Source organism: Callospermophilus lateralis, chromosome 6 (assembly GCF_048772815.1).
Source record: "Callospermophilus lateralis isolate mCalLat2 chromosome 6, mCalLat2.hap1, whole genome shotgun sequence".
NCBI lineage: Eukaryota > Metazoa > Chordata > Mammalia > Rodentia > Sciuridae > Callospermophilus > Callospermophilus lateralis.
Genome location: NC_135310.1, coordinates 88999801 through 89024601, shown reverse-complemented (window position 1 = coordinate 89024601; position 24801 = coordinate 88999801). Strand labels below are relative to the sequence as shown.

Below are 24801 nucleotides of genomic sequence, written 5' to 3'. Positions count from 1 at the left end.
AAGAACTTAAAATAACCATAAATATTACTACATCATAAATGTTTTCATTTTGTATTTCAATAACATTTTCAACACGAATGTTTTTTCCTAGTTTTATATATTTCATGATATATATTGAAAAGATTAATTAGAGAAGAAATCCATGGACTGTCAAAGGGTCCATGATATAAAAATGCTTCACAACTCCAAAGTCCCATATTTAACTGGTAAACAGTTGTGGCACTTTCTTAGCCCTACTCTATCTTGAGAAAAGCAGGGAAGCAAAGCAAGCATGCTAAAGAGGTTTGTGAAACCAAATACCTACAAAGCAACATCCATTCACATAGTGGATATGTATTGTTACATAATTGATATTCAATAGTTATTGCTTGTTTACTTGGTATAGCTCTTGTTTGATAAAACCAGAAATGTTGAAAATTAAATTTAACTTGTTAAAAAATCAAAACACTGCATCTATGTATAGTCCAACGTCTTGGAAATGTTACAATAGGATGAGAGAAGCTCAGTATGCATGTACTGTTTCTGCAGTTTGGGTAACTACAACTGTCAACAGTAGCACTTTCCAAGGGTATAAGTCGATTTCTGGTTCTAGTTAACATAATCTATGTCTGTCACAGATATCTTAAATATAAGGTCTGAAAATTAATGAAAACTGTGTAATTATAGTTACTCCGTTGCTAAGTATTTTCAAACAAGAAAATGGGCTGGGGGCAGGCAGACTCCCTCCAAAGGCAAAATCCACCCATTCAGAAATAATCTTAAGAAAAAATCTATAATATCCTTTGGAACAGGAGATATCACATCCTGTCATGTTCTGGTTATGGTGAATTTCATTTTTCATTGCTCATGGGCTCTGAATGTAAAGGAATTTGATCCTTGTATCCATTGTTGATGAAGTTAAACAATTATTATTTTGCTTAAACTAAGAATGGAAGAATAAATACAGGATAGTCACAAGCCCTACATCTATAATGCTTATCACTTGTCTGAGAATTTTTTCTTCATGTGTCTAAATATCACAAAATGCAGAGAAATTATTACTCCATATCTGCCTGAGAGCACTGAATGAACTTTTTAAAATTTTACTCATTTTTAATTGTTGCAGATTGTTACAGAATTCTACCATGAAAGCTATCTGTTTCAGATGAAACTTTTAAAATATCCATGTTAATTAGGAAAAAAAAGAGAGAAAACCTTTCTCTGAGAACAATAATAAATAAGCAATGATTGATAAAGCTAGAATTAATTTTCTTACTCTCTAATGTTGTGATGTCACCAAAGATAAATTTTTATAATCACTTATCTGAGTTCCTTGGGGGCATGTAACCTGTTTGTAATTATGTGTGACCCATATTTCTGGCACTATTTATTCACTGTCAAGCGCTAAGGATTATGAAAATTATTATTTTTGGAAATTTATCCTTATATTAATTCTTATGATTTGAAAACAAAATTTAATTATATTGCTTATTGCTGCTAATATGTGACACTAGGCTTTTAATTAGCTTATTTTATTTCAATCTCACAACAATACTATGAAATAAACAATATTATTATCCCCATTTTACAGATTCGGAAACTCAGTGTTCATCAGCTCAACCATAGGCTTAAAACACAGGAATCTCTTTCTCAGTTTTGAGACTAGAAATGCCAAGATCAAGGAACCCATAATTTACTTCCCTGATGACAGTTGTCATCTCAGCTTGCAGATGGCCACCTCCTCAGTGTGCCCTCCTTCAGTGGAAACAGAAAATTCTGGTCTGTCTTCCATGTGTTGTAAGAACACACGACCCATGGGGAAGGGGCCTGTGTGTGACCTTATCTAAACCCAGTTACCACCTAATGGCCTTCCTCTGAAATAAAATTCCAGTGTCGGGTAGGGCTTAAACATACACACTTTGGGAAGAGTAGACATTAAGACTGTAACATTCAGGGTTTGAGGAGGTAGAATAACTTGCTTAATGTTCCAGAGGTAATGAGTGGTTATAAATGAAGTATGTTCCAGAAACTTGTTAAAATAATACTTTGTATTGGTGTGATGGCCATAAAAGTTCTCAGTTTGACTTTACCACCCTTAGCAGGTGCATTCTTTCAGAACCTGTAGCCTGATTCTCTCCAGGACCACTTTGCCAATTGTCTGTTCTCCAGAGGACATACAGAAGGATTATTTTGTTCTCAGCCTTGTCATAATCACTTCATCATTCAAATCCTGTAGTGAGTTCCCATCTCACTTAAAAGAAGATTGAAAGTCTCTCCCTGGTTCTCAAGGCCTTACTGACATCATTTTTCTCCCTTCCCTCCCTGATTCTGCCTTGTCTTCCCTGACCCATGCTCTTTTCTGCCCAGCTATTGCATTCACTCCACCTTCTGCCAAAAATCCTCTTCCCCAGACAGGCAATGGCACACTTCTCCATGTCCTTGGGGATTCCACTGGAAGCTTCCTTACCATCCTGTCCATATGGCCATGCCCTGCCCCTACCTGTGATTCTCTTCCCTTTTGCTTTTTTTTTTTTGTTGTTGTTGTTTGTTTGTCTTCACAGCCCTCGAGCTATCTGATATTTCTCTATCATGGGTTCTTTTGTAAGATGTGTTTTAACATTACAATCTTATTGATCCAAGTTTCCTGTTCCTGTTTATATCAGCAATGCCTCACACAGCACCTGGCATGTAGTAGAGACTCTGACACTATTTGTTGAATTCAACTGTTTGTGGAATGAGCAATGACTCTAGGTGGTCAAACTTTATTACTCTTATAAAGAAGCCTAGCTCTGAGGTTCCAAGTGTCTATGTCTCTTCCTGGAATGTGAGGAGCAAAACCATGACCTAAACACAGGTATTCTTACTTTAGTGGTTTTGCCATTATACTTGCCTACTCTTTTCTATAGGAACATGGAATAGGAAGCAAACCAGGCTCCCCTGAAAGGTTAAACTGGTGAGAGAGAACTAAAGATACACTGAGATGCAAATCTCTTTCAGATTTTGCACAAATATTCTCTATATTATATAATACTAAGAGGTAACAGTTGTAATCTTAATTTACAGATAAATTCAGATTGAATAATTTGTTCATGATCATTCAGAAAGTTGCTGGAAGAGACTTTTCTCAAATGCTGGTTTTATCTGGTCGTAATGTCCTTACTCTGGAAATGGTGAGCATAGATGAGGGGTGAAACACTTTTCTGAACCTCCATTGCCTCAGGATTGAAGGGAGAAGATAACTTAGATGATAATAAAGTTATACAGAATTTGCATACACAACCTCATGGGGTTTTGTTGTTTGTTTCTTTGGGTACTGGGAATTGAACCAAGTGGTGCTTAACTACTGAGCCATATCTCCAGCCCTTTTATTATTTTAAGACACTGTCTTGCTAAGTTGCTGAAGCTGGCTTTGAACTTATGATCCTCCTGCCTCAGCCTCCTGAGTCACTGGGATTACAGGTGTGTGCCACAACACCCAGCTGTACAATTTCATCTTACTTCATGCTGTTGCCCTTGATTTATTGCTATGGTATTCAAAGCTCAGGCAAGCAACAGAAACCTCTGGGGTTTGAAAGCAACTTGTTAAAAAAAAAGAGAGAGAGAGAACACTGTAATACTCCATGTATCCTTGAAGCTGAGGATATTTCTAAAGAAAGCCTATGGCCTGATCACTTGGTGATGCTTGGATAATGTGCTTAAAGTAGCCTTTAAAATGTCTTTTCACACAGATACTATAGAAAGGTAAAGCAGCAGGATGCCCACAGTGACAAATCAGTGGTGCTCCTTGCCAGACTGTTTAAATTATTTTTAGGCAGGAGACATACTGTACACACCAGGTTTCAGATGTGAGTAATTAATATGAAATGTTACCTCACTCTTTGCCTGTGGTTACACGGAGCTATCTTAACTTCTCTTTCTTCTCAGTCGCATTCCCCAGTACTGCACTCATCATCTCCCTTAAAAATCACCATCATACTATAAAAACTTTTCTTATTAAGTTGGTAAGGATGCCAGTCTCTAGGTAGTGGCTGCAGCAGTGATGCCCAGAGCTCCCTGTGCAGAAGCCCTGTTGTTTCTCTGATGCCACCTTAAGAGACCTGAGCTCTGAGGCTAGGCCAAAAGCATTGGTTCAGATACACTAGCACCTGTGCAGTAGAGGTAGCTAAGGCAGGCCCGCCATGTTGACTACTTTAGGTGAAAGCTTTCTCCCAGACTTGGGAGAAACAAAAGCAAAACAAACAGGTAAACAAACAAAACAGTGCCCTCCAAGAAGCATTTCCTCAGTGTCTGAACCAATTTCCCACTCCTCCCCTCCATATCTATATTTATAGCACTGCATAATGAGAACTTATATTAAAATGAAGACCTTGAGACCTTGCAATATCCTGGATCATCTAGCCAAGTTTATGCGAGTGTGCACATGTGTGCATACACATGTATACACACACACACACACACACACACACACACACTACTAGAGCATTTAATATTTTTGAGGAAGTTAACTTTATCAAAATATCACAGCTTCAATTGTGTAAATACTTAAAGGGAGACATAAATTATGACAAAACATATAGAAAAATAATTTTTAAATGTAATAATTAGAGATACTTTTATTTCCTCAAACAACCTGCATTTTAATAGCCATATCACATCTCTATATTCAATGGGTCATGGACTCAAAGATTATGACCACCAAGGCTTAGCATTGAAACAAGAAGAATTATGAAAGGACACTATTAATAAAAGATTCCTATACATGGGATCACTATTGAGATTGCCCACACAATATTAAAAGAACACATAAAATAAATGAGATTGCTGGAGATTTTAAAGTGATTTCAGTGTATAAATCCAGAGCTACCTTCATGCTACAGTAAGAGTCAGGTTTTAGATGTTGAGCAAGATGCCAGGTGGGTGCTCATCCATTATGCCAATGGAATATCAAAGAGATTTGGGTATTTTAAGCTCTGATATAATATATCATCATACTCCTGCATCCTCTTCTGATCATGAGACAATTTTCTTTGGTGTCACTCTACCTGAGAAAGCTGAGCTCTTCAGTTGGTGTGATTTGGTGATAATTGTCTTTGATGTCGAGAAGAGGCAGAGCAGGAAGTGGAAAATGCACCCTGAAAATGAGTTTCAAAACATGCCACAGTCATGAACAGAAAACGATGTCCACCTGCACAGACTCTGGGATAATTTAAAGTATGATAAGGGGACAAAGAAGTAACTGAACACTTTTACCCCATCTCCACCATCAGAGATCTGATTACACTTCCACCAGCTCTAACCTGGATTATCAGAGGCCTCCTCTGTGCTGCTGTCCATGCCCTCTCCTATTGCAAACACAGGAGCCCCTAGAATCCTGTGGAAATCCAAATCAAGGCATCTGGTCCCTCCACTCAAACTCCTCCAGCAGCTTCCCATTCACCCAGTGTCAAAGCCAAATTCTCTGAGGACATATAAGACTTGCACACTCTGCCTCCCTCTCTTTCCCCTGCCCTTGCCTAGACCTCTCTAGCTACCTTGTCCTACTAGCTTTGTCTCAGTCTTGCCAGGTAGGCTCTCACCTCGGGTCCTTCACTCTTAGTCTTTCCTCTGCATAGTCATGCTCTGAGTGACTAGCTCCCTCCACCCATTCAGGTCTTTGCTCAAATTTCAACATTTCAGTGAAGCCTTCCCTAACTACCCCACTTACACTTTAAAAATAAAGAAAATCAATAGTAGCAATAACATTGCTTGGCACTCAAAGTTCTCAGATGATATTACGATATGAATTTCACTCTGTATAGCTACAATATTTTTAATATGCTGATACATTTAAAGTGAAGAGGGGTAAAGGCCAATAAAATTTAACTGATGTGTAGGAGTAGATTTCTCCTTAGCATTGAAAAGGTGTCTCTTCTGGCCCACTCCACAAAATCATTTCTGATTCAATTAAATACTGAATCTTTACTGATTGCCTATTCTATGGGACTTGATGCAGATGTTATTGGGTTGGGAAGAGAAGATAGAACCCAAGTTTTAAGGTTAACATGATTTATCAGAGGGGGTTAATCAAATACTCAAGTAAAATAACAAAACATATATGAAATAGGGCATTGCTCATAAATAAAGTATAGCAAAGTGTTTTCTTTTTGACTATTTGCTGCAAAATTGATTAGGTTGTTGAATTAAAATCAGATCATGCTTAGTTTAATTGGATCATTACAGTGATAAAACCTGAAAAGTTTTCTCTTCAGGATTCTGACATAGTCTATCAAATTAAATGCAGTTCCAATTGAAATATCCTGATATTATTCAAAGATTTTATAGATAATCAATGTTGTGAGAGGTAAAATGGACTATTCCTAGCTTTGTGTGCACGGTGATTAGCAAAAGTTGATTATGACATATTTTTAGTATCTAAATATAACATAAGATGGTAATATTTAAAAATAGACTGATTATTCTCAGGCATGGCTGGTGGGAGTAGAAGAGATTGTCTGGAGTTGATTAAAGGTGGTAGGGGTTCTGTGTCACGTGGGACAGATCAGATTACATATACATTTGTATAAATTAAAACTATTCTGATAGTCTCCGGAATTTTAGCTTTCACATTCACAGTAACATTTGAATTATTTACTTTATGATCTCCCTTTCATAGGTATAAAAGAACTTAAGTTATTTACAATGCCCATTATATTATTTAGATGACAGTTAAGTCTTATATGCATATTAACAATGTATTTTAATTAAAGGATGAAAACAGATGTCACCATTAGCAAATACAATGGGAAGGAAATTACATCTTGTCACTAGTCTTGAAATGCACTCCACAATGTCTTAGAAAATGCTGTACCTAATGATAGCTGACTAATTCAGTCGATGGTGCGAGTAAAATCCAGGAAGCTTGTATTTTTCTGCATTTAAAAATGAAAGAGGAAGCCTTTTTAGGACAGATTTCTTATTCCTCAGATATTCAATTTCGACTTCAAAAGTAGGATATTTGATGGTGCTGCTTTTAAATATCTGAACTCAATCTAGATACTTTATTTCATTGTTCCAGATCCTATTTATATATCTTAATCCATTAAAAATGTTACTATCACAGAACAAAAATAGATGTTCTATCTGATTTTGTTATTCCCTTCAAAAATTATAAAAATAAACAATATTTTACAGAGTACTTGATAATTGTCTAATATGTCCCTAAGTGTTTTTTGTATATTAGCTGTTTTAATACTCACACCAGCCCCACGTAAAGGAAGGCATTATAAGCTCCACTTTACAGATGAACAAGTAAGGTCTTTATGCCATATATTACTTAGTAAGTTGCAAGGCTAATGAGAGGAAGTGTTAGGAAGCTGTTGTTTTGTTATTGTTTCTGTTTTGTTTTTAGTTTTAGTTTTAAGTGGATACAATAACTTTATTTTATTTATTTATTTTTATGTGGTGCTGAGGATCAAACCCAGGGCCTCACATGTGCGAGTCAAGTGCTCCACCACTGAGTTACAACTCTAGCCCATATTCAGGAACTTTTGAACCAGAAAATTTGGCCCCAGAAACCCTGGGCTCTACCATCTTATCTTTTCAAGTATTGGCACACAGATGGATTAAATCTAGAAGCAAAGAGATACATTCATGCACTCATTTGCTGGGGCAAAAAGAGGGTAATACACTTACTTTCTGTATCCAGAGTAGGGTTGACATGTCTGCATTATTCCCTCACTAGAGATAAGTGGGTGATGTAGAACCTCTGACCAGACAAGTCAACAATGTTCCAGGTGGCCAGATAGAGAACCTGGTAACTGGAATGGGAAGTATGAACTTGACCCATGGAATTTGTCCAGTGAGACAGTCAGTAGACATCCACTTTTCCTTCCCACCATTATGGCTCTGTGACTTTTGAGAAATAAAGTAACTTAAAGAGCTTATGGGATCATTGGTATTTTAAAGGAATTTTTCTGATCAAATAGTAAAAATAGAAGGTAGTAATTCTTTATCTAAATAATATTGAATGTTTTCTCTTAGCTGTTATATCTCACATAATAGTTTATCATGGAAAAGAAGAAAAACTGACAAAGCTTGCTTAATTCACTAATATGAAGAATACTTTTAGTATGTGTAAATTTATGAATCACTGAAGACCAATCAAGGGAGAGGGAAAAGAAGTCTTGGACATGTCAGAAGTTCCCTATATATCATTCACTCACACACTATTTCAGAGCATTGGGAATAATTGTGATTTAGGCACTTTACATTTCTCAGTTCAAAATAGCCTTACGTTAAATATTGGATTTTAGGCTCTCCTTCCTTTTTTTTTTTTTTTCCTGTTTGTTATGAGTTTGCAATGGTTGTAAAAATGCTGAGAAAATTAAAAAAGAAAACAAGTTGTGTATCTTCCCCCTCTGATTGTATCTCCTGACTTTCCACAAAATAAGTTCTACTGGTGGGTTTGTCTTTCAGCCTAACTTTGATCTTATCGGATGACCTTTTTTGCCCCTTACCAGTTGTCTATTGATCGATTATCTAAGTCATTCATAATTATACCCATATGCCAAGAAATCCTGCCAGTCATCACTGTTTCCCAAAATTATCAGCTAAGTGTACTCAGAAACTTAAAAGCAAAGTACTTTCTTCCCTCATGTATTATCTATGTCTATGTATAATAATAGCTAATATTTATTGAGCTTTTTACCATGTACTAGACACTGTGCTAAGCACTTTACATTGATTATCTCAATTAGCCCTCCCAATAAGCCTGTTGAATTGCTATTATTATGAAAAGTACATTAATGAGAAAACCAAGATACAGAATTTAAATAATTTCTCCATGACATTGAGGCTAAGAAAGTTAAATTTAATCCTGAGTAGGCCAGCCTCAGACTTATGCCTAAACAGGCATAATTCCTTCCAAAAAGTGTCCAGTTGTGGAGTTGGTTTATTATTTTTTCCTTCCCCATAGTAATATAAAATAACATTCCTGGTAAAAACAGTCAAAACTATAGCAAGGGCAATATTTACAGCATGTTGTGCCTTGGAGAAAATGCAGGCATTAATTGGTTACTTAACACTTTAACTTGCATGGTGTGGTGGCACATACCTGTAATCTCAGTGATTTAGGAGGGGAGGCTGAGGCAGGGGGATCTCAAGTTCAAGGCCTGGGGAATGTAGTGAGACCCCCTCAGCAAGTTAGTGAGATTGTGTTTCAAAAAACAAAACAATTACCCAGAAACCACTTTGGCTTGATTATATGATCATATGTGTGGACACCATTGCTAGTACATGCAATTTGCCTATTTACCTTCTGTGTATTAGGCATATTAGTATGATTAAATCAGACATGCTCCAAAAATTCATATGGAATGGGATGGAATTAGATCCATTTAATATTGATTAATTACATATCTATCATGTTGATAACTCTGACATTCTATTAAAATTAATTTATTAAAAATTAACTTCATTTCTTTTTAAATTTTTGTTCTTAATTAATATTCTGCTTCATAGTTTCTCATCATTTTACTTGATTTCTTTTCTTGAATTGCAGTGCGAATGAGAAAGACTGTTTGTTTAAATATTTAAATGGCCTCCTCGAGCCAGGTTTTAGTGTTAGAACAATGATGTATCTCCAACATTAGAAAACAGTAATATTGTTCCCTTATTCAGAAACAGCATATCTTAGACCTTACATGCCAAGCTTTTGCTTAGGAGGATGCTCAGCACATTCAGGGGAATAGTGGAAGTGTTTCTTGGAGATGGAATGGAGCAAAAATTTCAGTGTACGCTGGTGAGTCTCTGTGTCCTGAGATGTCTTCTTTAATGCTTACTCAGGAGTGGCCTCCTATGGTAAATTGAGAGTGGAATTAAAAATAAATGCTTGACTGAAGTAACAGGCTATAAAACACTAATAGCTAATCATCATTTATGCTCTTATTTTTCCTAAGTGTCTTCTCTCACTGCTTTCAGAACACTGTGGGATGCTGATTGGATGAACTACATTTTTAACAGTGCTAAATGGAGGACAGGAAAAAAAAAAAATAGAAATACATGCAATAAAACTCTTAATGTGTGTTTAAAAGATATATAGATACATATATATATAGAGAGAGAGACATGGATTTTAAATGGAGTAAGAGTCTGCGAAAAAAGAGCAGAAATTGCCACATTTTATAGCAAAATTTTATGTTTCTGTATGTTCTTTTTCAGTCACCTCTAAAAACACACTTTTTCTAATAAATTACACCTCCTGCTGATTGTACTAATTTTCTTTAACACATTAGATGTTTTAAAGAAAAATAATTTAAATAACGATGAAAGAAATAAATGTAAAAATAAAAACCACTAGTGCCATCTGCTGGACATTTGTAATAAGTAAAAAGTATACTTAGTTTAAACTAAAGGTTCAACATTTTTAGGTACAAACAGAAAAATAATTTTTTGAACCACAGTAATTTTAAAAAATTACTTCGACTGTGGGTGTAACTTAGTGGTAAAGCACTTGCCTAATGTGAACAAGATTCTGGGTTGGATCCCAGGCACCAGAATAAACAAATAAGTAAATAAAGATAAACTTATTCAATAACATCTCTGAAAAACTTCTGAATTACTAAAAGGTTTATAATAAGACTTTAAAACCATTTGTGTATAAGATATATACAAGACACTGCCAATTTTTGAAACTTACTTAGCAATATGCATATATCCGATTTGATTCATAAAATTGTAATTGTAAAACTGATGGCTGTCAAGTTAAAATATACATAATGATATTTTAAAATTTTTAACATTTTTTTCATAAAGGCAGTGTCCAAAGTTTCCATTTGTGCTGAAAATGTACTCATGTGTTGATTATTTTTATGTAGTAAGATGAAAGGTATATGAAAAAATGCCTTTATTTTTGTGTTTATTCTTATTTGTGTGGACTCTCTACTACTCTATAGCACTACAGCATGGAGTTCCTGTATAATCTTCTCCCAAAACACCTGGATTGACTGCTAAAACAGCAGATTCCTGCAATTTATCCCTAACCTATTGGATCACAAGCTCTGTAGGTTTGTCTAAGGATGTGCATTGTAAACCTGGCACAGTGGTACATGCCTGTAATCCCAGCAGCTCAGGAGGCAGAGGCAAGAGGATCACAAGTTCAAAGCCAACCTCAGCAATTTATGGAGGCCCTAAGCAACTTAGGGAGACCCTGCCTCAAATAAATAAATAAATAAATAACAAAGGTCTGAGGATGGAGCTCAGTGGTTAAGCGCCCCTGGGCTCAAACAATAAAAAGAATGTGCATTATAATACCAAGGAAATCCCTCACAAAGCAATAATTTTCCATCCCTTTGGCTATAATGAAAATGAATATTCTGAATATAGGATGGTATAGTGGAAAGTTGAACCTAATTATCACAAACTATTTTTCCAAGCTTGTGTGAATCACTTAAATCAGGTTCCTAAATTTTCTCACTAATAAAATGAGGGAATTGTGCTCACTGATCTTCAGAGTTCTTCCTGTGTCTGTATTTTTCTAAATATTCCCATTTACCACTAGCTTTGGAATCCCTCCTTTATCTTGTCTCACTGTGAGAACAATGTTTAAATAATGCCAAAGTGATGAACCCCAAGCCCTAACAAAGAAGAAAGGGGCCTTGGTTTAAACTTACACAGCTATATTTCTTAAATTTCAGAAATGATTCACAGGGTTGTAGCAGACAGCAAAGACAAAGGGTGGAATAATTCAAGCTTTTTATAAAAGACAGCCAAACATACTCATACAAAGAAGAGTATATCATATTCCTACATTTGGTGTTAAGTAAAAATTAACCTAAGTAAATTTATATTAGCCAATTACTGATATGTGAAAGCTTAATATTTGGTAAGGGTTTAAGCTGCCATAGGATGTTTAAGGCTGAAAACACACTGCTTTAAAAGTGACTTAACCTAAATTACATACATTTGCAATTGAATTCTGTTCCCTTTGAAGGATGCTATGGGCCTACCACCTGTAAAGAGCTTATAATTAAAATAAAAATATATATATACAGTATGAACACCTTGCAAAAACACAATTAACATATTTTTAAACAAGACATTTTTTCCTCTAAACAACAAAAGACAACTATGTTAAAACTTCCTTAATGTTGTGAATATAGGTTAGATTACATTTTGTTAAATAAAGTAAATCAAGTCTACTTTCATAATCAAAGTCCATTAGCTTTGAAAAGAAAAATTTATCTAATGTGAGAAAGATAATTCCCATGTACAAAAAAAAACCCCTTTATTTCCTGATGTTTATCAGAAAGCTTAAAATAATATAATAAAAAAAAACTGAATTCAGGATCTTCTAATACAATTTTCTTTGTACTCCCAGAGACTCAAGAAGTATCTTTTCTTTCTACATACAGTTAGAGCTCAGTATAGGTTTGATGAATTGGTGTTTGGAAGATTCTATTGTGTTTGATTGCTAATGAGAAGATTTAGTATGATTTTGGTGTAAGAGACATAAGAAAACATATGAGAGCTGCTGATTGATCCGTAAATGCAACTCTTAGACCCTAGAATGGGGAAATGAACTACCTTAGAGATGATGAGTTAGCAATGGATTGCCATAGTGGATTAAGTTTGTTAAGATCAACATTCAGGAAGTGTAAAGATAAACTAGAATGAAGGAGTCCATTGGCAAGTCTAGTTGGAAAATGATAAATAATCCAAGATAAGAATAATGAGATGGTATATCTGTACTGTGGTGTATCTGTACTACACAACAGTCACTACAAAAAGAGTTTCTTCATGTGTTTGATGGATTTTATATTTATCTGAGCGGGAGTTTACATTGAGTTGCTGTCCTTGCAGTTTTCTTACAAAATGAAATGGACTGACCAGGGACAAGTACATGAGCATATGTGTAATTTCTTAAGGGGCTGAGTTTATTAAAAAAAAAAAAAAAAGAATTCCTGGTAGAGCCAAATGCTTCCCATAGTCATGTGTGCATGGTATATAAAGATGATTAATGGAGAAAGGAAGGTGGAGGGGTAATGAGTGGAAATCTTAGACTCAGATATTTCTCATTGTTTTAGTCAGCTTTTTGCTTCTGTGACTAAATGACCTGACCAACACAACTGTAGAGGAGGAAGAATTTATATGAAGGCTCATGGTTTCAGCAGTCTCAATACATAGATAGCTGGCTCCATTCATCTGGGCTCCAGATGAGACAGGAAACACGGTGGAAGAGTGTAACAGAGGTAAGCAGCTTACATGGTGATCAGGAAGAGGAGCGAGATCTCCACTTGCCAGATACAAATATATACCCCAAAGCCACACCCCAAGTCCCACCTCCTCCAGCCACACCCTACCACTTCAGTTGCCACTCAATAATCCCTATCAAGAATTTAATTCACAACCACAAACTCTCACAACCCAATCATTTCTCCTCTGAACCTTCTTGTATTATCTCACATGTGAGCTTTTGGTGGACACCTCACATTCAAACCATAACACTCATTGGGGGTACAGTGGGAAGAATTGATCAATTTGACATGCATCAGAAGACTGTAGCTGAAGGGAAGAATGGTTCTCACATCTGCTCAGAATTCTTCTAGGGTGTCTTTTGAAGAAGCCAGAAACCTAACACTCATGGACTGTCTTGCAGCTAGAATCCCTGATGTGATTTAGGGTTCAATCAGATGTCCTTTCATGAGATTGAACTGAAATTGAGATAGATGGGGAGCTGCAGAAGCACTCTGGCAGCATTTTCCTGAAATGGCAAATCTCCCCTGGTGATTAGATATCAGGGAGCTTCTGCTGAGGTGGTGGGATACTAGTTCTAGCCATTTGAATGTGGCTTTATGACGCTACTGCTTCCCGATAGAGAGGTTTGTTCCTGGAAATCAAGTCAAGATCTATTCTCATTTGTCTTCCAAAAATTTTATAGCATGAAATTCAGCTATTGAATCTTTTTTTCCCAAAAAGACTAAATTTTAAATTTTTTTCAGTTTAACTCTGATACAAGAAAACATTATTTCCAACCAGCATTAAAAAAAAAAAAGTCACTACTGAAATTTGGGGAAATTTTGCTGATACTCTATATTACAGGATGAAATCTAAGAGGCAGCTTCATTTTAAAAAAGAGAGTTGTATTGTGGGTACAAGAAACAATCTTTTAACTGCACACTGTATGACTTACTCCATTTCCTTGTCACTTGGAATATGTTTCTATAAACTGCTAACTTATATTTATATGTAACTTAATTCCTAAATAGAATGTACATTCCTCGAAGTCAAAAACTGTGCTTAAGAGTTGGGTGTAGTATGAATTAAAGTTCAACAATACACCATGATATTAAAACTTTTAAAACAAAATCTTAAAGATGTCAAACTGCAGAAACTAAATTTCAGTCATTACCAGGGTACCCACTTGGACACTTGCTATTTTTTTTGGAACCTCTTAATCCATCCAACGTTATCAGGATTTCTCCTGTTTCTTATAATCTTCATATTGCTAACTTCATGGGCCCTTGAAGGTGCCCATTTGTCAGTATGATGAACTGAAGATATGTGTCCATCTATGTGTCCTGTGTAAAGGTTGAAAAGGGAAGCATAGTCCATTCTAGTTCATTCTTAGTGCTTCCAGTACTCATGCCCAGTTGCCATTGTGTACACATCTGGAAGCAATCCTTTATTTTAGATGCTACATGCAAACCACCCTGGTCTTTGCCCCTCTCTTCAGCTTGAGGATCTCAGTTTCCATCAGGATCTGCCACTTGGACCTTTGAAACTTCAAAATGCTACCAATCATTTGTTCCTCCCTGGGAAAATACAGCTCTATGTGCCTAGATTTGTAAGGGACATTCAGAAGGAAAGGTAGAATTCTCTTCATGAAAAACACAAAAGAGAAACAAGTGAGATGCTATGCTAACTACAAATATTTCTCTGTATTTCAATATTACTAGTCATTCAGCATCTTACTAATTGCCTTTATATTAAGGATTCAAAGTACTTAATAATTTGTAAGAATGTCATTGATAATTGCCTGTTAAAGTTATTTTGCACTCATAGGATATTTAGCTTCTCAGATGTTTACAGTGTGATATTTAGCTTGTTAGACATTACTCTTTATTTCCTTCAAAGCAAGCACCACAAATCACCCAACTGACTTGTTTAAAACTGGAATCTTGGAATTGCTTGAGTTGAGCACACAATTATTAAAATATTGCAGTACTTGTTATGTAGTGAAACAATGGGAAAAAATATATCCAGGGAGAAAATATTATTTCAATAACATTTTTTTCTGATAATTTTCCATATTTTATAATATTCTTCTTTCTCAATGTAGATAATATTTTACCAGCCTCACTAATTAATAAGACTATATTAATTCCAAAATTGAAATGTATAAATAAATTTCACAAGAAGATTTTACATTTTCAGTACCACATTTACTGTAATACCATATAATAAATAAACATATATGTCACTTATATATATTTCATTCATTATTCATACTAGAATACTGTCACAGATTTGATATGGATTAAGGCATTGAAATATTAGATATAAAAATATAAATGTTTATGGTTTTACTACTGGTACCTTGGTTCCAGTGGTATATTTTGTTATGAGGACAGCATCTTGACAGTGTGAAATAGCCATGATATTTCAAGCATTATAAGGGGAATACAAATTGAGAAAAGGGCAATAAGCTTGCTTTTTAAGAGAGCAATTTAGTAGAGCATTGCTGGTGATGAAGTAGGTAATTTTGAGGAGATGAGCATAAAGAATGTCTCTCAGTCTTTCCGGTCTTTCCTCCTCCTCTCTCTTCCTTCTTTTTTCTGTCCTATTGGTAAAATGAAAAAGCACACTAGAAAATACTTTGGAGAGGTTGACAGGGACCTGAGTTGGATTTTTAATTTCAGTACAGAATAAGGAAACCTATCTTCATAGTAAAGAAAGTGATTCAAAAATGTGAGAAAGTTCCAGGCTAAGAAACATTAGGCTTTTTTCCCTCTTTTTCTGCTTCCTGCGGGGATGGCTAACCCAGTAGTAAAAATATGATCTGTTGGTGAAACCCAGATGGAATTTCTACACCGTGTGAAGAAGTCCTCACTTTCTTGCTAGAGACCTCACCCTCATACCTCAGTGGAGAAGCCTCATCTTACCATCACCCCTGCCATGGCCTACTAGAGAAGGACTGCTGCCTCCTGTCATGGTCCCTGAGACCCTGCACTCTGAGATGCAAGAGTGTTTATGCAACTGACCCTGGGGTCACAAATCATCAAAATGATATTTGGGGTGTTTCAAAAAGAACTTAAAGTCAATTTTAGAAGAGAGTTTGGGAATAAGTGCTAAGGAGGAGTTGGAAGATGAACAGAGGTATTATTTAGTATTGAGTAGAACTAAAGAATCTATAGAGATTTCATGGCATGAGTTTATCAGCATAGCTTTTGTTTTTCCATAGTGAGCTTTTGTTCTTAAATTATCAATTAGCTATGATCAAAAGTTGAAATTGTCTGGTAAATAACACTTTCACAATTCCAAAAACACTTTAATCTGCAAGTTGAATACATATTTATTGAGTTCTTTAAATATCCTGGAGCTTAATGGTCTATCTGTACAATAGCTAAGATATGGAGCCAACCCAGGTACCTTTCAATAGATGAATGGATAAAGAAAACATGGTGTGTATGTATGTATATATACATACATACACAATTGAATGTTACTCAGCCTTTAAAAAGAATGAAATTATGAAATTTGCTGATAAATGAATGGAACTAGAGACTATCATGCCAAATGAAATAAGTCAATCCTAAACAACCCAAAGCCAAATGTTCTCTCTGATATGCAGATGCTAAGACACAATAAGTGGGGGGGGGGAATGGAAGTTCAGTGGATTAGACAAAGGGGAATGAAGTCAAGTGAGAGAGGATGGGAATAGGAAAGACAGCAGAATGAATTGAACATAACTTCCGTATGTTCATATATGAATACATGACCAGTGTCACTTCTCACAAAGTTCAACCACAAGAATGGGATCCTAATTAGAGTAAGTTATACTCCTTGTATGTATAGTATGTCAAAATATACTCTACTGACATATATATCTAATAAGTAGAAATAAAAAATGAAATAGATAAAAAAAGAAATGCTTAATAGATATATTGGAAAATAACATGCTTTAAGCATATAATAACATGTTTTACGCATATAGAATATGATCACCTTTGTCTTTTAATGATGTGTTAGTTCGTTGTACATGTGATTCCTGCTGTGTTAGCTCATTTCTACCATCTCATTCCATAATTTGTAATTATTTTGCTTTCTGTTTCTTTATTTTAATTTTTATTATCTTCTTTTGGATTGAATTTTTCCTTATTCAGTATGTTTTCCTGCTATGGTTTGAATACCATATACTTTATTTCAATTATTTTTGCTAGAAAGCTGACTAAAATTCTAATTTTATTCTAAGTGCAAGAGTTAAAACTAAAGTTCTTGGTCATGGAGCCTCAGTACATGTCTCTAGGGCAGATATCTACTTCAGAGTTATGTTTCTGATATTACTGCTTCCATTACTGCTCCCATTTACCTTTGTGTTTTGAGGATTTTACATACCTTTTCTCCAGTTCAAACATGCATTGAAAGTTAATTTAAAAAACTTTTACCCATAATTTTTAATGTTTTGGGAAATTAGAGTTTTTTAAAATGATTTTTTGTCTTCCACATGAATTTATTTGTAAATTGTTTTTTATGAAATATACTAAGAAAAAATATATAAATACACAGTTTTTCAGTGTGTAGGTACTGAGGAGGTTACATAATTATTTGCTAAACTGGGAATTTCCTCTTGGTAGAAGAGAGGTATCATGTATAGAAATAGTAATAATTTATAAATAGGTATATAAAATTTTTTATTATTCTTTGAGTACCTAAATGAAATGCTGTGATATTGCAGGAGAGTAAGATTTTATCTCAGTAGTCAGTGTCCTGCATATATATTTTATGAAAAGATTTGCACATATGGCTAAGGTGTAATTCAGTGATTGAGTGCATGCTTAGTGTTCACAAGGTCCTGGGTTTGATCCCAAAGCCTCACAAACAGGAAAAAAAAAAAAAGATTTCCTGAGATAGATGCTCTTTTGATTAGACCCTATAAGATCTATAAAACTTCTTTACATTTATGTTTGAATTTAAAAATATAAGGATGTTTTGGTTTTGTATTATATCTTAGCATAAAGCATATACTAGGGATTTGTAAACTAACCCATGTGCCAAATCTGGCTTACTAATTTTGTAAATCAAGTTTTCATTGGAACATACCTACATTCACTCATTTATGTATTATCTATGGTTGCTTTCCTCCTGCAACAGTGAAGATGAGTAGTTGACAAAGAAACTGCCTGGCCACAAGCCTAAAATATTTACAGTGTGACCTTTTACTGAAAAGTTTGCCAGTGCCCATACTAAATCATGTTCTGTATTATAGAATAAGTTCATAGGGAAACTCTTCTTAGCCTTGCTTTCTCATTGGTATTTACTGAAATAGATTTGATTGCAGGGATGGGAGGGTCTCACAGTAAATATTTGTCAGAGTTCTGGTATTATTGCATATGGTAATTTTTGAAATAGTAGATATCCATTTTTGTTTTCTACCAACTTTATCCTAGATTAATAGTACTTAAAGTATAAATGTTTAAAGAATCAAATAATTCTTCAATAAACTGGCCAGATATTCTTGCATTCATTAAAGAAAATATCATATTTTTATTCTGTTAAATGAAATTAGCTGACTTTTAAACTGAAAATGTTTTCAGATATTAACTTATGTGCTGGTGCATGCATGTTTAATTTTAAGAATTTAGTAGAAAAGGGTCAACTGGCAAGGCAGAAATTAATCATTAAAGTTCTGTTTGATGTTAACAGGAGAGCATAATGAAATCCCAATACCTTAAACATTATGGTATTTAGACCTAACTTACCTGATACTGCATCTAGAGAGTAGAGTTCCTCACAGGTTTCTTAGATGTAGAGCATCAAGATAACTGCTTGAATTAACAATAGCATCTGTCTATCCTGTGTCCTGGGGAGTACTCAAATGCAGCAAACAGGCTCAGATACACAGATGAATCTAATCAGCCATTTCCCAGGAGTTTCTCCTGGTAAAATAGCCAATGGCTACTGGCTAGGCTTAGGACAACTCTTCAGTTCTCATTTACAAATCCAAGACATCTTTTCACTGGGGGATTTACTAGATAGCACAGTGTTCTAATCAGAACAGCAAAAAGTTCGATTTATAGTAATTTAAGATTGGGGGACTTCATTTGATGGTGGGGTATGTGAATCATATTCATTGAAACCATTATTATGGAAAATGGGTTGCCTCAATAACTTTGGTTTTCTTGTCATCAGAAGTTATCACTAGTAGCAGCCCCCATACATATAACTTTATTGAGATGGAGAAAAATAGGGGTATGTAAAAAAATATAAATATATGCAAGGTGTGGTTTCAAACTTTTTTTGTATTTGCAAGTTGTGTTTTAAAACTTTTTATGTGATATGGAAAGACTGGAGAGTTCAAATATCATGTATAAGCCAATATTTCTTTATACTGCATTAAATCATTTACAACTCACATGCCAAATAAATAGGAAGTATTCTCCAGGAATGAAGGCAAAGGAAGATATTTTGTGGAAGACAGATTACCTAACAACGTAGTTTAAAATAGTGTTTTTCAAAGTATGCATCATGTTCAAATAGTGGGTTATGGAATCAATTGACTGTAATGAGTATTTTTTTTTTTTAAAAATTAAGTATTAAACTTAATAGAATAGAAAATATCAGAGAACATATTTTGTTTAGTTTTGGCATCAGCGTTATGCACATGGGTGTAGTTGTAAAATGTTGAATGCTCATTTGAAATATTTTGTAAGGTACCTGTCTTAAAGAAGCAGAGGCATGCACTCCATACATGAATTCCACTGCTGGGACAAACAGTGCTTTTATCTATGCTACACAAGTATAACAGTAAATTAAACTAGAACTAGTACTAATACATTTATGTATTCATTTTGCTTTGGAAAAATTGTCTTCTTCTCTCTTCATCATTTACTTAGTTTACCCCAATTGTCTCTTTTGCCTAGGAGATTGCATCAACAGTTTGAAAGCTACAAGGAACAAGTAAAAAAAATAGGGGAAGAAGCGCGGCGTTACCAGGGCGAGCACAAAGATGATGCGCCAACTTGTGGAATTTGCCATAAGACAAAGTTTGCTGATGGGTGCGGTCACCTTTGCTCCTACTGCCGCACCAAGTTCTGCGCCCGCTGTGGAGGCCGCGTATCTCTACGGTCGAACAACGTGAGTGTCCCATGAACACAGAGGCCAGTGGGTGCGGACCAAAACCATGTCACCTCCAAGCATCAAAACACGTGCAAGTTACGAACCAACTGACCCACATGTAAATCTACACAATAGCATTGGCTTTCCACATTTTGTTTGTGTTTTCACAAAGTTCCTTGTAGTGATAGTGATACACGAATTCCACTGCTGAGAATTCGAATCATAAAAAGATAGCTAATGGAAAATTCCTGTTCCATACCAACACGAGATTATCTGTGAGGGTAAATTTATTTTTGAATAATGTAGTAAATGAAGATTGAGTAGCCTGATGGATTATAGAATCCTTGTAAATTGTTATGATTGATTCTTCTTGTAACCATTTTTGGTTTCTGCAACCTAAATTTTCAAATTGAATGGAGGTATGAGGCAGGATAAATTGTGTGTCCTTACATGTAACACAAGATAACATATTAAACAATGATTAGCCTCTGTGATAGTAATTTCAGATTTACTATCATGTTAAATATAAAAAAAATGTTAAATTTATCTTATGGGAATTATTTGGGTAATTAAGAAGTGTATCAAAATATAACTTTTTAAAATTTTGAGATTTACACTTCTCATTTTCTTTGCTATGTGGTATGTACTCTTATCTAATATAGTTTCTTTATTTGACTTAATGAGAGTTACTTTTGTTATGCCATTGTTTTAAATATATGCATTTTTTTATTCTTTGGGATGCTAGGGGCTCACTATTATTAATTAAGATTCTAGGCTAATTCTAACAAGTATTTAGATTAGAATATGTTTGAATGTACTTTGTCATATTCCCTGTATTAATACAATGGAATTATTTATAGAGAAATCTCAGTGAGTTGGCTGCGAATAATATACGACTATTATAATAATCATAGACCAAGAATTCCCAGTGTTTCTTGGAGGAATTTCCCACATTATCTAATCATGTATAGAATTTAATGTAATATAAAATTATATTTTATGAAAGCTGTAAGCCCTCTTGATAGTTTTCTAATTTGGAAAATTCCAGGTAAAATTCAAACAAGTCTCGCAATTGATGTTGTATTCTTTGGTTAAATCTGAGTTTTAAGAAGCATATTCTAAAATCTCTTACAGTGAAATTATAGCACTGAGTGTAGTAGACATATTTTATATTTTAAGGGAAGACAATGATTATCTTTGTTGCTTTGGGGAGATAATTCCTCTGAACAATAGCTTATCTATGAAACTGGATAGTAATAGTACCTTGTATGGTTCTTATGAGAATGAAATAAAAATAATTAAGTCCATGTCTTTATAATACACCTAATGTTTCTTTAGGTTCAATTCTTATGAATACTTAAGTTTTATTTTTTTCCCTCCTAAAAGTGATGTGCTACAGTTAATCCTCATATGCCACCTTAAAGCCTGACCAGAACAAGCTTGCATATTAAGATTTTGTCTGGCACATAGAAAGTACACCAGATTTGTTTGTTAATTTCCCCCTTTCTGGTGTTCTTAAACATATACTTTGAAATGAATTCTCACAGGTGAGACCATGAAGTGGTAATCAAAATGCTTTTAACACTGTTCAGTCTAAAAAGGTGCTGGAAGTGAGGGGTGAGATATAATCCAGTAGTGTTAGTGCTGGCTGAGCCCCCACAGCTGTTGAGTGCTTTTAACTTTCCATCATAGGTTTGAGGCAAGCCAGTAGCAAACCAGCTAAGTCCTGATATATTGAAATCATCAAGGTCAAACTCAGGTTTTAAAAGGGACAGGGTGTTTAAAGAAAACTGAGCAAGGAAGTTCTTAAAACGTTGAGGAGTATATTCACCCTTTAGCCTGCTGCAGTTCATCTGTCTTTAAAAACATCTAAACTTGGAAAAAATAGTTAAAGAAACAAAATTTTTAAAAGCTCTATTTAGATTTTTTCTCTTGAACATAAGACCAAAAAAAAAAAAAACTGTATGAATTTGGTTTTCCCTATGACATAAATGTTGCTTTTGAAATAATTTATGGCTGAAATAGTTAACATATTTCTCTTCACATTTTTGTTTTTGTTTTTTAAAACATTTGCCATTCTTGTATTTCTCTAAATTGTGACTATACACATTTACCATTAACTTGATAAAATTATTTAGTACAATTATATGCATTTGAAGAAAATATTTACTTTCCATAGTAAGCTAATATGTAGTAAATTAACTTTTCATTTTGAAGAATATTTTAAAACTGGATTTATAATCTGGATTCTACAAATTTAGGAAATTATTGTGCCCAATTATTGTATCTAATGTAGAATAGGATTCATGTGTGCATTTTTAAATGAAGGATTTACTTTTCAAAATACCATTTTAACACTTTGAAGAAATACATAATTGTTTCATGAAAACCAATTTATTAATATATGGCTCATTTTGTTTTTTCTCTTCTTCTTTTTCTTCTCTCTCTACTCTGCTTCCTTGGATGCTTTCCCAAAGGAGGACAAAGTGGTTAGAATCCATGCTTTCTTTTCTATCATTTGTTATTATATTGTTGTGAATTTTATTAAGTGAATGTTGCACTTACTATTGTTAGTCACTATATTTCACAAAGAAATTAAATGCTGGGAAGAACACATACCCAGTTCTCTTGAAAATAAAAAGATGAACATGATAGAATATTACATTAATATGTAACGTCTGGGTTATTTGAGTTCATAAGGATAGTAAAATTTTAATATAGTATATCATTATGAGCTCATTTGTCTTTTTAGCTCATTTAGCTTTGAAAATTATTCCATCTGCTTTCAGGAACAATAAACTAAAATGGTCTTTACCTTTCTGAACACTGATTAGATGCAAAGGCAGGTGATTTGAAACATTGTTATAGAATGAATGGAATATACTGACAATATAGAAAATGGATCAAATTCAAATCATATATCAAGATAAAATTATTTTCCTATGAACATATGTAGTAGAATTATAATATTGAACCACATCCCCCCACTTTTTTTTCCTCTCCATGCATAGAAATCACTTCTTAGGGGAACCAGAGGTCACTTTTAACTCTTATCCACTATAGAAACCACAAAGGCTCTTTGTTCTTGGGAAGATAGGACCCAAGGGGAATCTTCAGTCAGTCTCTCCTTTGTATATACTCTTTATATCTTCATTTGGTGTAAATTATAACTTCCTCACAACTCATTAGTCTTCCACTATGAGACTGAAGCAATGAGTATTTCAGTTCACATGTCAACTCAACTGCCTTTGTTCATATTTTTAAAGCTCAAATGATGTACTACAGTGCATAATTAGCAAGCATGACATTACATTGAAAATTAATCTGTGTTTTTAAACTTCATGCTAATATATGTTCATCAGTTTTTTCTATGAAAAAGAAATCAGTTTGACAAATTATATAGGGTAAACTGTTTTCACTAAATGTTTTGCCTGTAGTATTGGTGGTATGTGGGAATATTTAGGAGATATTACTTTCATACAATAATATACTGTAATAGAAAAAATATAACTAGAATTTTATACCTGGAGTTTCATAATTATTGTTACTTTATATGAGTCTAAACTTGAAATGTGGATGATTTTAAATTCCTTTAAAGAATAAAAGTGTAAGTAAATAACAATGCTAGCATTGTGCTCTCCTGAAGGGCTGGCCAGACTTGCTGTCCTTTTATAGGACTTTCCCTGTGGGAAGGTGGTTGGTGCTTGTTACAATAACTAACTGCATAATGAGAATTCTGGTGGATTTGGTGGTTCTCAGACTAAAAATAGAATGGAAAGATTATATGCAATATACTCACATTCAATTATTTTCATCACTTTGGTGAAATTGCATGTATCTACTACTTTTAGTACTCAGTCATAATTTATTTTAAAACTTTTTGAGCCTATTGAGGCAATTCTTCAATGAATTGTCTTTCTAGTCCAAGGAAACCAAAGTCAGATTTTGTCTTGGAATTGTTAAAGAAATGGCAGAGTATTAAAGTACCAATTGCCAGTCCTTTCCTACTTCCTCTGAGCACTTTTATTTTTGGTTGTCACATTATGATTTGCAGGAAGGTGTGTTCACGTGTGTGTGTGTGTGTGTGTGTGTGTATGAAAAGGGAAGAAGAAAAAGGATGTCTAAAACTTTTCCAAAACCAATATTCATCTGATCAATAAAACAACAATGAGTTCTTCTTGGTTTGTTAACTTGGAGAAGAAATGTAATTAAAATCCTATAGAAAGCCTAAGAAAGGCCAATGTATAAATATTTTTATTAAGTCCAGTGAAATGTTTATTGTCATATTTTTTAGTCAACAGTATTTTGCTCTAAAATTTCATCTTAGCCTAAATCTTGTCTAATAATAAATTGGAAGATTATGGACTATTTTTTTATAAAGAAAATGGCTATTATAATGAATCACTTTGAAATGGTTGTATATGATAGGTTTTAACAGGAAATTATTTTGCACATGTTCCTAGCCTTATTGGTAAAATTATGATTATATTTTATTTCATTGAAACCCAT

General features: G+C 34.2%; 1 protein-coding gene across 2 annotated transcripts in view; it reads left to right on the top strand.

Moving 5' to 3' along the window:
* Positions 1-24801, top strand: part of Rims1 (regulating synaptic membrane exocytosis 1) — a 446077-nt gene that overhangs the window by 165352 nt on the left and 255924 nt on the right. Inside the window, exons 3-4 of one of the 2 annotated variants that reach the window (XM_076860004.2) lie at positions 20097-20310; positions 22770-22781. In XM_076860004.2, the coding sequence (XP_076716119.2) occupies positions 20097-20310; positions 22770-22781 (226 nt within the window). Of the gene's footprint in view, positions 1-20096; positions 20311-22769; positions 22845-24801 lie in introns of those variants that run through there. The other variant, XM_076860047.1, reaches the window with a different exon arrangement.